The 17162-nt window shown below is 35.5% G+C and overlaps 1 protein-coding gene across 5 annotated transcripts in view; it reads right to left on the bottom strand.

Moving 5' to 3' along the window:
* LOC125164584 (disintegrin and metalloproteinase domain-containing protein 18-like) overlaps positions 1 to 16492 on the bottom strand; it is a 153579-nt gene extending 137087 nt beyond the window's left edge. For 4 of the 5 annotated variants that reach the window (XM_047857406.1, XM_047857408.1, XM_047857407.1 and 1 more), the window contains exons 1-4: positions 16381 to 16492; positions 15705 to 15781; positions 3458 to 3513; positions 623 to 701 (exon numbers count right to left, since the gene is read on the bottom strand). In XM_047857406.1, coding sequence (XP_047713362.1) covers positions 623 to 701; positions 3458 to 3513; positions 15705 to 15781; positions 16381 to 16435 — 267 coding nt within the window. In that variant the 5' untranslated portion in view covers positions 16436 to 16492. The remainder of the gene's footprint in view (positions 1 to 622; positions 702 to 3457; positions 3514 to 15704; positions 15782 to 16380) is intronic. The other variant, XM_047857409.1, reaches the window with a different exon arrangement.
* Positions 16493 to 17162: the final 670 nt, after the last annotated feature.

Raw genomic sequence — 17162 nt, 5'->3', positions numbered from 1 at the left:
GAGAGAGAATCCCTAGTAGGGTCTGCACTGAGAGTGGAGAGCCCAACGTTGGCCTTGAACTCACAAACCGTGAGATCATGACCTGAACTGAAACCACGAGTCATATGCTTAACCAACTGAGCCACGCAGGCACCCCATAATTGTGGTTTTATATTCTAGTTCAGACATCTTACTTATATCTGTGTTGATTAAATCCCTGGCCATGAGTTCTGTTCTTTCTTTTAGGGTGAGTTTCTCCATCTTGTCATTTTGTCCAGAAAAGAAAAGCAAAGACAAGGAAAAAAAAAGAAAAAAAACCATACAAACAAACAGAACAAACACAAAAATCAGGAAACAAAAAACTAGATCCTGGGTGTGTTTTGGTCTGCTGTGTTCAGAATGATTTGATAACTATTTAGCTGTGTTCAAGGGATGAGACAAGCTTAGTGGTCCTCCACCGTCTTAGCTCCATTTCTCTCACTTACTATTTTTATGTACAACAATCAACCGCATAACAGGTCAATTATATGGAATAAAATATTTGTATTAAATTGTCCTCATGGAACAAACATATCCCAATGATAATGGTATGGCCACTTCAATAAACATATGATAATAAATATCTAAGCCATTTTAAGCTTACCTTAAAATATGATGACTCTGAATGCAAAAATCCAGTTTCATTATATGTGTAAACCAAAAAGTTCTGGGATAAGAATGAGCTAAGAAAAACAAAAATAAAAAATGGTCAGTCATGAACTTAATAGGAATATAAACATTGCTATAATAAAGATAAATGTGAAATATACTGGATTTATATAATAATATGCTTTAATTAGAGTAATTTTAGTGTGGCATAACAGTTTAAATTGACAGAACTAGCATATCAGAAAGTTCAGCTTTTCTTAACACTGGAACAGACTGAAATCCTCTGTATCAGTGTGTGCCTGTGTATATCTTCATCCAACATATATTTACTGAGTGCCTACTGACAAATCCTCTTCTAGGCATTAGGATACAGCAGTAAACAAAAGACAAAACCACTGATTTTCATGACAGTAAAGGACACACACTGCTAGCATGTTAGATGTTAAGTATGTTATTAAATAAGGCCTGGGTGAAGGAAGTTGGTTGCAAAGTGTAGATAGGTTGCAAAGTGTAGATAGATTGCAAAGTGTAGATAGCATAGAAAAGCTCACTGCATAGAAAAGCTCACTGAATAGATTGAGTAGAGACCTAAAAACAGGCCACATGGATTTGCATAGATATGTTACTCCAGACAGAGTTAGGAGAAAATCCAAAGATCATGAGGCCAAAATATGCATTCTATATATAAAGAACAGCTAGGGGAAGATGTGACTGGAATGAAATGCTGATTGAAGATGAGAGACAGTAGTAAGAGATGGTGTCACAGAGATGAGAAGATTTTGAACAAATAAATGATATGATCAGATTGATACTTTATTTTTTTTTAAGTTTTACTTATTTAAGTAATCTCTACACCCTATGTGGGGCTCAAACTCATAAGATCAAGAGTCACATGCTCTTCTTACTGAGCCAGTCAGGGACCCTTCAGACCAACATTTTAATAGAGTCAGATTGAATGCTTGTTGAGAATTATCTGTAGGGCAAGTAAGTAGAAGCAGAGAAAGCAGTTAGGCTCTTACAATCATCCAGGCAAGATATGATTGTGACTTGAACTAAGACAGTTAGCAGTGGTGGAGGTTCAATTATGGGTATATTTTGAAGACTGAACACTTGGAATTTAATAATCCACTGGGATTAATAATCCATTGTGAGGGAAAACAGAAGAAAAAAAGATATCAAGGATGGCTCCAAGATTTTGTTTTGAGAAACTAGAAGAATAGAATTGCCATTTGCTTAGATGACTGTAGGAAGGATAAATTTTGAGGGAGGATCAGATATACGTTTTGGATATGTTAAGTATGAGAATTCTAGCAAACACTTGATAATCAAATAAGTAGTCAGATACATGAATATGATGTCCATTGGAGAGGAATAAAGTAGGGATACAACTTGGAGGTAATCAATATTAAAGCTACAAGAAAGGATGAAATAATAAGTTCATTGAGTGTAGCTAGGGAAAAACAAGATTCAAGAAAAGTACCATGGAGTACTCTAAGATTGGAAAGATGAAGAAGAATATAAAAAACAAACAAGTCGAAAAAAATAGCCAAACAAAACTGAGAGAGTGAACACAATGGTAAAAGTTAAACCAGGAGTCCACAGTGTTCTGGCCAAATGAAGAAATGAAGCCAGATGAAGAAAGTATTTTCTGAGGATATTCTGATAAGCTACACAAGATGCTGCCATTTGGTAAAGAAAAGTGAAAACTAAAACATAACTGGCATTCAGCAACGTAAAGATCATTGGTGGTCTTATCAAAAAATATTTCAGTGGAGTTGTACAGACATTAAAAACCAACATGAGTTTAATGGTCATGAATTAGATGGGAACAGTCATAAATTAAGTGGGTAGTTTTCTTTATCCTTGTTCAACTACAGAGATGCAGGCAGACAAAATGCAGTTGTTACAAATATATATTTTCAAAGATGCAGGCAAAGAAAAGGCTGTTTGATTCCACTTGCATGAAATGCTGAGAAAATGCAAATTAGGAGACACAAAATAGATTGATAGTTGCCTGTAGTTGTGGGTGAGCACAGGGATTAAATATGAAACAGCATGAGGATCTTATGTAGGATATGAAACATTCTACAACTGATTTATGGTTGATGGTTGCAGTGTTGCATACAGTGTAAAGTTATTGCATTATACACTTGAGTGAGTTTTATGATACATGAATGTACCCAATAGACTTGTTAAAAATAAATACATATGTAATTAATACATTCATAAAATGTATGCCATTAATTGACTTTTCCACCAATAAACCACTTGATGTGTAACCATGTTTGACTTCACATCAGACATATTTATTTAATACATAAATTACAGTTCTTGGGTTAAATGGCTTTATACTCAATTGAAGATCTAGAAATAAGTAGCTTATTTTTAATTTGAAAATAATAAGCTAGACAATTAAAATATAACATTCTATTATACATCATTTTACTCTTCTATTCAAGACGTAATTAATCTTGATTGAAAAATAGAAAGACAGTCTACATTATATTGCATTCTTTAATTTAAACAGCGTACAAAAATATTTAAAATTAGGGGCACCTGGGTGGCTTAGTCGGTTAAGCGCCCGACTTTGGCCCAGGTCATGATCTCACAGTTTGTGGGTTCGAGCCCTGTGTCAGGCTCTGTGATGATAGCTCAGAGCCTGGAGTCTGCTTTGGATTCTGTGTCTCCCTCTGTCTCTCTCTGCCCTTCCCCTGCTCATGCTCTCTCTCTCTCTCTCTCTGTCTCTCTCCCAAAAATAAATAAAAACATTAAAAAAATAAAAAAAAATTTAAAATTAAAATCTAAGCTTTAATGGAAAATTACATCTTACTGTTTTCTGAGATGCAGAGTGTATGGTTTTTCATCAATTGTAATGACATAAATCACCTATAATAAAGCAAATGAATAAAGATGATTTAGTAAATAAGAAATATATAAACTGAAACACTATTTTTGTCTCATGTAAATGAAACAATTCATTTGGGGAAATGGGTTCAAGATAACAATATCAGAAGATCATGAACTCCTTCCTCCCATGGTTACAACCAATATACAACTACAGATGGAGTAATTTATTCTGAAAAAGACTGGAAAACGGGATGCACAGAGACTCTATAGCAAAAGACAAAAAAGACAGCATTGAGATGGATAAGAGAGGGAGAGACACCACATTGACAAAAAAGAAAACAAAACAAAGCAAAACAAAACCTACTCAAGCAGGGTGAAACATAATCGGGATGGGAAACAAAAATACCAAGGAATCGGAGGTTTGTGCTATACAACAGATAGCTAAATTGTTAGACCCTACATAAGAGAGATGAGCCCCCTAAATGCTGAGGTTTGAAAAACAATAGATATTACATCCAGGAAAACTATAGAACTGTAGAGAATGGAGAACCTTAAAAAGGAGATCTTAAAAAGATCACATGCAGAATCACTAAACCTGGGACCCAGAGGAAAAAATGCTAATTTGAAAAGCACCTGGACCATATGTGAAAAGACCCATTTACTAAACTTAAAGCACTTGCCAGAGAAGCAGTAAACTGTTGGAACTTTCTCTGGGGACAGAGAAACTGGTGGGTGCCACATCTGCAACATCATCCTACTTTGCTAATGTCAGTGCTGGTGGGCACCATTTTGGAATATCTCTCTAACCTGCTACAGTCTTTGGGCACACCCAACTAAGAACCATGTCCACACTATGGCATCACAGCCATACTGTACAGCCATGCCAGGCACCAGCCCAACTCACCTTTGGACCTCAGTGCCACTGTATGATGTGCCTGTGCTGGATACCAGCTCTGAGCACCCATGCACTGAAGATAGGTGTGCAGAGCATATACCTTGAGCATGATATCCCTTGAGCATGTTACTCTAGTGGTCAGAGGGAACTGTGCTTTCAAGGTTCTTGTTACAACTACAAAAAGCTGTTCCTTCAAGATTAGGAGAGGTAGCTGATTTGTCTAATACATAGGAACAAACACAGAAAGTAAGGAAAAATGAAGAGACAGGCAAATATGTTCCAAATGAAAGAAAAAAAACATAAGACTTCAATGAAATGGAGATGAGCAATCAACCTGATAAAGAGTTAAAAGTAATGGTCATATAGATGTTCACCAAACTTGGAAGAAGAGTAGATGAACACAGTGAGATCCTCAACAAAGAGACAGGAAATATAAGAAAGTTCTAAACAGAAGTCAAAGAGCTAAATAAGGACATAACTAAACTGAAAACTACACTAGAGGAGTTCAACAGCACACAGAACGAGGCCAAAGACTGGATCACTGAGCTGGAAAACAAAGCAGCAGAACTTACCCAGAGAGACCAGGAAGAAAAAAAAAGAGCTAAAAATGAAGATAACTAAGAGTCCTTAAGTACAACATCAAGTGGAATAATACTTAAACTATAGTGATCCCAGAAGGAGCAAAGAGAGAACAGGCCAAAAACTTAATTGAAGAAATAATGACAGAAATTTCCCTAATCTGAGGAAGGAAACAGACAGGTTCAGGAAGGCTAAGCAGTTCCAAATAAAATAAACCCAAACAGATCCACACCAAGATATAATACAGTTAAAATGGTTAAGTTTAAAATAAAGAGAGACTCTTAAAAGCAGCAAAAGAAGTACAATGTACTATATGCAAGGAAATCTTGTAAATCTAATCTCATAAATCAGCAGATTTTTCAGCAGAAATAATGCAAGCCAGAAGACAGTAAAATGACATATTCAAAGTGCTGAGTGGAAGAATTTTCAACCAACAATTCTTTACCTGGTAAGGCTATTATTCAGAACTGAATAAAGAGATTAAGTTTTCAAGTTAAGCAAAACCTAAAGCAGTTCATCACCACTAAAATGGCCTGAAAAGAAATGTTTAAAGGACTTCTCTAAACTGAAAAGAAATGACAACAACTAATAACAGGTAAACATATGAAAGTAACAAAGCTCTTTGGAAAAGGTAAATGCATAGTAAAGATAGTGGATCAATCACTTATAAAGCAAGTATGAAGGTTAAAAGAAAAATATGGTAAAACTAGCTAAAACCATAATAATTAGAGCGTACCTAACATAAAAGATGCAAATGTAGGGGTGCCTGGGTGGCTCAGTCGGTTAAGTGGCCGACTTCAGCTCAGGTCACGATCTCGCGATCTGTGAGTTCCAGCCCCGCGTCGGGCTCTGTGCTGACAGCTCAGAGCCTGGAGCCTGTTTCAGATTCTGTGTCTCCCTCTCTCTCTGCCCCTCCCCTGTTCATGCGCTGTCTCTCTCTGTCTCAAAAATAAATAAACGGTAAAAAAAAAAAAAGATGCAAATGTGCCATAAAAATATAAAACACGACAGGAGGAGAAAAATGGAAAGTTATGGAATGTGTTCAAATTTAATTTGCTGTCAACTCAACTCATATAACATAGGAAATTATATGTAAACCTCACAACAATCACACATACATACAAAAAGTAAATACACAAAAGAAAATGAGGCAGAAATATAAACATAACACTAACAAAAGACATCAAACCACTAGGGAAGAGAGAAATAGAAGAAGAAAGGAACATCCAGAAAACCTTTAGCAAAATGGCAATAACTACATGTCTATCAATAATGACTTTAAATGTAAATAGACCCTAAAATCAAAAGATATAAAATGGTTGAATGGATTAAAAAAAACAAGACTCATCTGTGTTCTACATACATAAGACTCATTTCAGAAGAAAAGACAAACACAAGCTGAAAGTGAAGGGATGGAGAAAGATATTCCATGGAATGGAAACAAACAAAAAAGCTGGCATACCTATATTCATAGTCAACAAAATAGACTCTAAAATAAGGACTGTAATAATAAAGAAAGACTTTACGTAATGATAAAGGGGTCAATTTAACAAGAAGATATAACATTTATAAATATATACACACCCAATATAGAAGCACCAGGACACATAAAGAAATATTAACATATTTAAGTGGAGAAATTAAAAGCCATATAGTAATAGTAGGGAATTTAACCCCCACTTATCTCAGTGGATAGATCAACTAGATAGAAAATCAATAAGGAAACATCGGTCTTAAAAAACATTAAACCAAACAGACAATAGAGCTACACAGAATATTCTATCCAAAAGCAACAGAATATGCATTCTTCACAAACACACAGAAAACATCCTCCAGGACATATCACATGTTAGACTACAAAACAAGACATCATCAAAATACCGAAATCATATCAAGGATCTCTTCCAAATGAGATGATATAAAAGTCAATTAGAAGAAGAAAACTGGAAAAAACTATAAATATGTGGAGATTAAACAACATGCTAGTAAACATTCAATGGGTCAAACAAATAAATCAAAGAGATGGGTGTCTCAGTCAGTTAAGCATCTCTTGTTTTGGCTCAGGTCATGATCTCACATTTAGTGGGTTCAAGCCTGGCATTGGCCTATGCATCGACATCATAGAGCCTACTTGGGATTCTCTCTCTGTCCCTACCTCACTCGTGCACACACACTCTCTTTCAAAAATAAATAAGCAACATTTTTAAAGAAAGAAATCAAAGAAAAAATACCTAGACATGAATGAAAGCAGAAACACAACATATCAAAATCCTTGAGATGCAGCAAAAGTGGTTCTAAAAGGAAAGATCACAGCAATACAGTCCTACTATATAAGTTTAAGTCTATATCTGAAGGAGTTAGAAAACAAACAAACAAAGCCCAAGGTCAGTAGAAGAAAGAAAATAATAAAGATCAGAGGAGGAATAAATAAAAAGAGACAAAAAATGGAAGAGATCAATGCAACTAAGAGCTGGTTCTTTGAAAAAAAATAAAACAAAATGGACAAACCTTTAGCTAGACTAATCAAAAAAAAAATCACAACCAAAACCAAAATAAAACAAACAAAAAACAACACCAAAAAAGAAGACACTAATAAAATCAGAAATCAAAGAGAAGTTAAAACTGACAGCACAGAAATCTAAAAGATCATAAGAGACTATTATGAACAATTACACACCAACAAATTGGACAACCTAGAAGAAGTGTATAAATTCTTTGAAACATACAATTTTCTTAAACTGAATCATGAAGTAACAGACAATCTGATTACTAGTATGGAGACTGAATCTGTAATCAAAAATCTCCCAACAAACAAAAGTCCACGATCATATGGGTCACTGTGAATACATTCAAAACAAGAAAAAAAAAAGATTTTCCGTGTATTCTTCTTAAAATCTTCCAAAAGTTTAAATAGCAGGAAACACTTCCAAATGCATTTTGTGAGGCCAGCATTACTGTGATAGCAAAACCAAGAAGGACACCATGAAAAAGAAAATTATAAGCCATTATCTTTGATCAACATAGATGCAAAAATCCTCAAAAAATATTAGGAAGCCAAATTCAACAATACATTAAAATGATCAAACACCAAAATAAAGTGGGATTTATTCCAGGGTTGCAAGAATGTTTCAACATTTGCAATCAAAGTGATATACCATATTAACAAAATGAAGGATGAAAATCATATGATCATCTTCATAGATGCCCAAAAAGCATTGAATAAAATTCAACTCCAATTTTGATAAAAACTGTCAGAAAAGTGCTGATAGGAGAAATGTACCTCAGCATAATAAAGGCCATATATGACTAACCCATAACTAACACCTTACTCAATGAGGAAAACCTGAAAACTTTTCCTTGAAGTTCAGAAAGAAGATAAGGATCCCCACACTCACCACTTTTATTCTACATAGTACTGGAAGTCTTAGCCACAGCAATTAGTCAACAAAAGGAAATAAGAGGCATCCAAAATGAAAAAGAATAAATAAAAATGTCACTCTTTGCAATTGACATGAGATCATATATACAAAGACGCCACCAAAACAAAAATATTAGAATGAATAAATTAAGTTGCAGAATATAAAATTACTTGTGAAATCTGTTAAATTTCGATATACAAATAATAAACTCCCAGAAAGATAAATTAAAAAAAAAAAACAATATCAAGAAGAATATCTAGAAACAAATTTTACCAAAGAGGTAAAATATCTGTACACAGAGAACTATAATATATTGATAAAAGAAATTGAAGAAGACACAAATGAATGAAAAGATGTTCTGTGCTAGTGAATTAGAATAATTAATCTTGGTAAAATGTCCCTACTACCTCTTTTGTTCAGGCCCATGATACCGGCAGGATGGGCAAGTGTAGCAGTTTTCATACTGCCAGGAAGCTCACAGCCACCAATGCATCAGAAGTGGCATGATCAAAGTACATGAAGGCCTATGTGGACACAGCCCTGAATGCCAACCCTTTTGGAGGTGCTTCCCATGCAAAGGGAATTGTACTGGAAAAAGTAGGTGTTGAAGCCAAATAGCTAAATTTAGCCATCAGGAAGTGTCTCAGGGTCCAGCTGATCAAGAAAGGCTAAAAAATCACAGCCTTTTAACCCAATGATTGTTGTTTGAATTTTATTGAGGAAAATGATGAAGTTCTGGTTGTTAGATTTGGTTGCAAAGGTCATGCTGTTAGTGACATTCCTGGAGTTTTCTTTAAGGCTGTCAAAGTAGCCAGCATCGTTCTTTTGGCCTTACACAAAGGCAAGAAGGAAAGACCAAGATCATAAGTTTCGATGGTGAAAACATGATAGTAAAAAATTTTCATGTGCCAAAAAAAAAGTCCCTACTACCCAAAGCTATCTATAGATTCAATGCAATCCTTATCAAAATTGTAACATCATTTTTACAGAACAAGAACAAATGACTCTAAAATTTGTATGAACCCACAAAAGATCCCTGATAGCCAAAACAATCTTAAGAAAAAGAACAAAACCAAAGGTATTACTCTCCTTAATTTCAAAATATATTTTAAAGCTATAGCAATCAAAACAATATGGCACTGGCACAAAAACAGACACACAGATCAATGGAAAAGAACGGAGACCCCAGGAATAAATCTATATACATATGGACAATTAATTTATGACAAAGCATCCAAGAACACAATGGAGAAAGGATTGTCCCTTCAGTAAATAATGTTGGGAAGACTGGTTAGCCACATGCAAAAGAATGAAACTAGACCACTCTCTTACACCATACACAAACATTAATTCAAACTGGATTAAAGACTTGAATGTAAGACCTGAAATTATAAAATCCTTTGAAGGAAACAGTCAGTAAGCTCCTTGACATTGGTCTCAGCAATGGTTTTGTGGATCAGACTCCAAAGGCAAGGGGAACAAAAGCAAACATAAACAAATGGGACTATATGAAACTGAAAGTTTTTGCACAGCAAAGAAAACCATCATTAAAATGAAAAGTTGGCCTACTAAATGAGAGAAGATATTTTCAAGTCATGCATCTAATAAGGGGTTAATCTACAAGATATACAAAGAGCTCACACAACTCAGCACTAACAACAAAATTTGATTAAAAATGGGCAGAGGATCTGAATAGACTATTCACAAAAAAAGCATATAGATGGCCAACAGGAACATGTAAAGATGTTCAACATCACTATTATCAGGGAAATGCAAATCAAAACCACAATGAGATATTATCTCACACCAATTAGAATGGCCATTATAAAAAAGGCAAGAAATAACTATTGTTGGAGAGGATGTGGAGAAAAGGGAACACTTGTACACTTTGGGTAGAAATGTAAATTAATGCAGCCACTATGGAAAATAGTATAGAGATTCCTCAAAAAATTAAGAATACAACTGCCACATATCCCTCTGTTCCACTGCTGGATATTTATCCAAATAATATAAAAATGCTTATTCAAAAAGATATATGCACCTCTATGTTCACTGCAACATTATTTTTAATAGCCAAGAAATGGAAACAGTCTATATGTCCATCAATGGGGGCACCTAGGTGGCTCAGTAAGTTAAGTATCTGACTCTAGATCTCAGGTCAGGTGATTATCTCACAGTTCATGAGCTCAAGCCCCATGCAGGGCTCCGTGCTGACAGTGCAAAGCCTGCTTGGGATCCTCTCTCTTTGCCCCACCCCTGCTTGTGCTCTCTCTCTCTCTCTCAAAATAAATAAGTAAACTTAAAAATAGATGAATAAAGATGATGTGATATATATGTGAATACACATACACAATGGAATATTACTCAGCCACAAATAGAATGAAACCTTGCCATTTACAAGAACATGAATGAACCTTGAAGGTATACTAAGAGGAATAAGTCAGACAGAGAAAGACAGATAGTATATGATTTCACTTATATGTGGTATAAGAACAAAACAAGTGAAGGAACAAAATTAAAGGAAACAAAACAAAACTCATAGATAGAATAGATTGGTGGTTACCAGAAGGTAAAGAAGGTCAGGAGTGGGAAAAATAGGTAAAGGGGATAATTTGTATGGCAATGGATGGTAGCTAGACTCTTTGTGATGATCAATTTGTAGTGCACAGAGATGTTGAATATAATATTGGATATCTGAAACCTACATAATGTTATATTCCAATATTACCTCAATTTATAAAAAGACAGGACCCATTTAGAAAATCAATGTATTCTTCAGAATTTATTATTCTCAATACTAAGAATTTATTATTCTGGTAAATTTAGGATTAGGGTGATGAATTTAATGTATAGGGTTGGCTTTTTGAAAAGAAAAAATGAAGACTACCTTCTGAAAAAATATATAATTTACCATTATTAATACTATACATTAATTGCTTCTATTTAGAAAAAACATAACTTTACAGGTCAAGATGAAAGACATGACTATAGGCTTACATTCTACACCAATTATAATGAAATAACAAATTTACATTATATATATGTATGTATGTAAAACATAAACACACACATACTACTGTATTCACCTAGCACCACTTAGCAATTCTTAACATATAAAACTGAGGAAGAAAGGACCCACGAAACAAGATAGGGAGCGATGCTGTAGCTCCAGGAATAGGAGCTCTTATACAACAGGGACTGAGTTATAACAGTGCTTATCATTTTAATGTGGTGACATTCAGGAACAAGAGAAGACTTAGTGTATGTTTACAGTCAGTGGACTATCTCCACAAAGGCAGACAGATACCTATTCCAGAAAATGCATAATTTCTTTCCAAAACAAACCAATTTCAGAAAAGATCTCGATTTTATGCTGGCCCAGAGTCTGCAAGCTTGGGAGAGGTCTGTGATGTCAATGACTGGAAACGCCTAGGAAGTACAAGAAGCACACATTTCAGAAGACCAGATGACTAATAACCCAGAACTGACGCAAACCTTATCTTTGTAATTCCTATAAAACTACTATAATGTACTATAGCAGACCCAATACATTATCTTAGACCAAACACAAAACAGAGGCAAAAGAAAGTATGACAGGATCTCAACTAAAATGGCAAGTATACGATACAAAACAATTTAACTTCTGAGGAATGTCTACATCAAGAAGGAAAGATATCAAATTCAACAGATGAAATAAATGATTCCTAAGAAAAATGTAAAGTAGTAAGACAGGACCTGAAAAATAAGTACATCTAACATCCTTAGAGAAGTAACAGGATGTATTACACTGCTAGCCTGCTAACAGACAAATATGGAAATGATCCAATTATAGATCATATAAATGAAAATTTAATTGTTTTTTAAGTAAATTATTATTATAAGAGATCGGATATATCTGAAGCATCAAAGCTAAGAAAGTTTCTGAGATTAAAAACAAACTAATCTTATAGGTGGAAGATATGCAAGAATAAGTAAAAGAGAAGCTCTTTCCAAAACTTCCAACATCAGCTAATGGAAATTTATGTAGGCAAATATAATACAACAAAGAGGCAAGAGTTAAGAGTATATTTCAAAACTGCTGAGAAATGGAGATTTAGGTATGCTTATTTCACTTTTTTACTATGGGTCATGTAAGAAGTTAAATACAAAAAAACTAACAAAAAGTAAAGGATCTTGTATAGCCAGTCATCAGAATTCTAAGGAAGAACAAAGTTGAATTAATCCCATTGCTCACTTTCAAGATCTTCCATAAAGCTACTATAAATAAGACAGCATACTATTGGCCAAAAGAGAGAGAGAAAGAGCTCATAAATAGACCCATTAAAATATAATCAACTGACTTTTTTAATATGCAAAGGTATTTCAGTGGAGAAATGATAGGAATTTCAATTAATGGTGCTGGGAAAATTGGATGCCCATATCAAAATTTAAGCTCAACCCAGATCTCACACCTTACACAAACATTAAAAAAGTATTATAGACCTATTATAAAACTTCTCCAATAAATCATAGGAGGAAACCTAAGTGAACTTAGTGTTGGTAAGTTTTTGGATATGAGAGAAAAATCAAAATCCATTAAAAAATAACAATAAGGTGGATTTGATTTAGTTTAAAATAAACACATTCATAAAACATCAACATCACACACAGCTACTATGAGACAATTATGGATCAAGACAAAAACAAGACAATATCATAACTGTGTTTAAATATGGGCAAAATATAAACATGTTCCAAGCCAGAAAAAAAAAATGACCAAATATCTCCTTGTTGGGCTACCATGAGAAGCTGTTGCTTTTTTTTTTTTTTTAATTTTTTTTTCAACGTTTATTTATTTTTGGGACAGAGAGAGACAGAGCATGAACGGGGGAGGGGCAGAGAGAGAGAGGGAGACACAGAATCGGAAACAGGCTCCAGGCTCTGAGCCATCAGCCCAGAGCCTGACGCGGGGCTTGAACTCCCGGACCGCGAGATCGTGACCTGGTTGAAGTCGGACGCCTAACCGACAGGCGCCCCTAGAAGCTGTTGCTTCTTAACCAATTACAACTCTAATATTGTTCTAGCCTTCCCTTCTCCTAGATAAGATTTATTAAGATACACAATCATAGAATCACCTGTACTTCCTGCACTGCATCCAAACCAGAACAAAAGCCTGTTTCTTAAAAACTTCACCAAGCCCCTTAAGGCTAAATCTTAATGTCTTTCTAACACCTTCTTGCTGAGATGACTCATGGGTCCCATTGTGTGTATTCTTTCTCACCACAATAACCCTAACTTGTTTTGACTTACACCTATGTTCACAATGGTCTTTGGCAGGAAGGCACTGACAGAAGGAAATAAACCCACTGTAACTGTTCTCCTCATCTGAGGACATTCTTCCCAGTGTTATACCAATAACGGCTTCCACGGTTATTTGGCTTCCACAAATATACTTAGATAAAATTTCGAGGGTTGGACACCTTCTGCATAATTCCTGTAATATCCCCAAATCCACGCCATTGTTTTAGTGGAAAGTGTGGGTGTCATGAAAAACTGAAAGTCCATGAAAAAAGAATCTTTCATATGTCTAATAAAATTTTTTAAAGACTTGGGATAATAAGGTATTAAAGGAAGAAAATAAGAGAGATAAAGGATGTCTACTATAAGAAATCAAAGGAGACCATTAGCATACTCTATCACAGGGAAAAACAGCTTACAGAATTCCATATATAGAATACAAAAAATGTAGACAGATACTGAACACATTAGGTAAAACTATGTCATGTTCCACAGTGTTGCCATATGCTTTGTGACAGGCAATTTGAAGTAAACAGCTTGAAGTTTAAAGTGACCATGCAGGGGCGCCTGGGTGGCGCAGTCGGTTAAGCGTCCGACTTCAGCCAGGTCACGATCTCGCGGTCCGGGAGTTCGAGCCCCGCATCGGGCTCTGGGCTGATGGCTCAGAGCCTGGAGCCTGTTTCCGATTCTGTGTCTCCCTCTCTCTCTGCCCCTCCCCCGTTCATGCTCTGTCTCTCTCTGTCCCCAAAATAAATAAACGTTGAAAAAAAAAATTAAAAAAAAAAAAATAATAAAGTGACCATGCAGTGACAAACAGAAGTACAAACAGAAGTAAATCAGAAAAAACAAACAAAACATGTTTTATGCAAAGAAGTTTTTCAGAAAAAAGTAGTTTACTTATAATGAAATTGGAGTTATAAATTACAGATTAGATTCCATGTCCTAAAATTTATAGGTTTGATGCCCTTAACATTTTTAATCTTTTTTTCTAAATACATGTGTGTATGTATTATATATGTATATAATATATATAATATATATATTTCCTATTTCAGAAGATTAATGTAAGAATTAAATGAGATTAGTTTAAGATATACAACTACTCTAAAGGAAATTATTTTATTATGATTTTCAAGTACATTTTCACACACATTTTATTTTTTATTATAATTGTTCAGTAGTAGAACTTACTCGGATAAGTTCCAATTCTATATGTCAAAACACAGTTAATGAATTCTTAATTTTTTAACTTTTATTTCAAAAATTGTTCCTTCAACCTGAAAATTTTTTCCAGGGTTACCTGGAAATATAATATACTTATAATATGTAATAAATATAATTAATATAATATAATATAATACAATATAATATAATAAAATATATTGACTACAGCATTTTAACAACATGGAAATCTAAACCCCTTTATTGTGACATCCAGTTTAATATGTAAAATATGAAAACTATGCAAATTTGAAATATTTTAGTTAAGAAAATATTCAGGAGTGGATGCCTTCAGTTTAACTCTTTTTATATAGCAACTAAGCATTTTCAACTTCTTTTTCCAATTAGTACTTATTTATTGCAATCTTTTTCATTATACGCAGGCAAATATGACATTTTTTTCTTTTTCTTACCTTCTTTCTTTGGCTATTACCTCTACAAAGTCTGATGCTTCTGGGTCAAAACTTTCCTGGAGATCATTTTTTTTTCTTTTTTGTCTCTTTAGTGGCCATTCACAAATTTGTAATAATTGCAGGCTGGACCACTGTTACACATATTTCATACTGATTTTTTTTCTACCTGTATTACTCCTGAGAAGAGTTTACTATTTTTTGGAAGTTGTGTGCAAGTATGTCAGAAGAAATGGAGAGATGAGAAGGGGACAAGAGTTAGCAAAGTGTGGGGAATGGAGGATCAGAATATATTAACAGACAAAATAACGCAGGGAAATATTTTCCTTTGCAAGTGGCTACAGATCAGTATGATCTGACTTAATGTAAAGGTAAATAAAAAGAGACTTAAAGTTTTAAATTATAAAACAAATATTCTTGATTGTTCACCTGCTTCTCTGAATCTTCACTCTCATTTGACTTTATCTTCCATGGAACTGTGACATGCAGTAATATTTCTTCAGAATCTGCAGTAAGAAAATGGGTTTTTGTGTGTGTTTTTTTTTTTTTTTTTGGCAACAATCTTCTTGGTTGAGCATGGAGTTCTTAATCCTGAGTACATGGCGGTCTCAAATTGAAAGTAAACTTCCATAGATGTGCCCACCCTCCTTGGTGTACAACTTTCACTAGATTTCCAGGGGCACACTCAAAATGGCTAAGATTCAAACAAATGAACAAAAAGTAGACATTACAGTTCTACAGGACCATCCTGTTGGTTTCCAGAACATCAGTGCCCATTTCCTTGGGACCCTGGGGAATAAACCGAAGGCAGGACTCACCCCTCTAGAACCTCTGGCCAGGAAGACTGGCTGCATTTCAACTGCTAAGACTCTAGACCCTGATGCAGGGAGTAGATACCTTGGCTAACATCCTCAGTCACCTACCCGGGCCTGGGGGTGGGGAGGCGGGAGAGATGCTGGGGAAGGCACCAGCAGGAGATCAGAAGGGGAAGGCCATAGGAGGCCATAGGAGTACCACAAAGAAAATTGCTCTCCTGGCAGAGCCCAGCCCTGCTTCGAGGCAAAAGGAGAAGGAAATCCAGGCTTCCCAGTCTTCCCAATCTTACCCAGGAGGGCGTGCAGTCCTCCAAGCGCACAGAGCAGTGCAAAGAGAAGGAACATGGCGGGGTCAAAGCGCGGCAAGCACGACCAAGGCTGAAGGCCGTTGGGCAGCTCTGAGGCTCGCGGGCCAGAGAACGCTGAGGAGTCCAGCATGCTGGCCCGGCCCTGCGGGTGAGGATTGCGCTTGCTTTCAGCTCGCGCTGGCTCACCCTCAGGGCTCGGCGGCTTCCATGGGTCAAAGGAGAGGAAGCACCAGACACAAGCCTATGCCTTTGCACACAACTGATTTGTTTGAGCTAAGTTGTCACTGATCAGACTCTTCATTAGCGACACAGGGGCAACGAGGCGTGATTTGTTTCTCTGGTGAAGTTCTCGTAATTTTGATTCTCTGGGTCATGGTTTTCTGGCATGTTTTTTTATTTGCTGTGATGGAGGAGAGAGGAAAATAAAGACGTTAACCACTTTTACAAGAAATTTCCTGCTTGAATCGTGCTACTGCGGACTTAATTTAGTATCTTTGCAAATAAGGAAAAATCAAGAATATTGATCTTGATCCTGGATAAGGCAATCAAAAAACGCTTTTCATCAACAGTGTGCCTATTCATACAGTATTAGATTGTAATCAGCTGAAGAAAGGGAAAGGAAACCTTAACAAGCAACGTAGGTGTTTTGTTAACAGTTACTCTGAGCACTAGCAGAAAGCTGTAAAGGTGCTGAGGCAGCAAGGCAAACAGGAAATGTCTTGGCTGGACAAGAGCATGCAATTGTCATTAAATATTCTAAGAGA

Source organism: Prionailurus viverrinus, chromosome B1, assembly GCF_022837055.1.
Source record: "Prionailurus viverrinus isolate Anna chromosome B1, UM_Priviv_1.0, whole genome shotgun sequence".
Taxonomy (NCBI): domain Eukaryota; kingdom Metazoa; phylum Chordata; class Mammalia; order Carnivora; family Felidae; genus Prionailurus; species Prionailurus viverrinus.
This window is presented reverse-complemented; position numbering and strand designations above follow the sequence as displayed.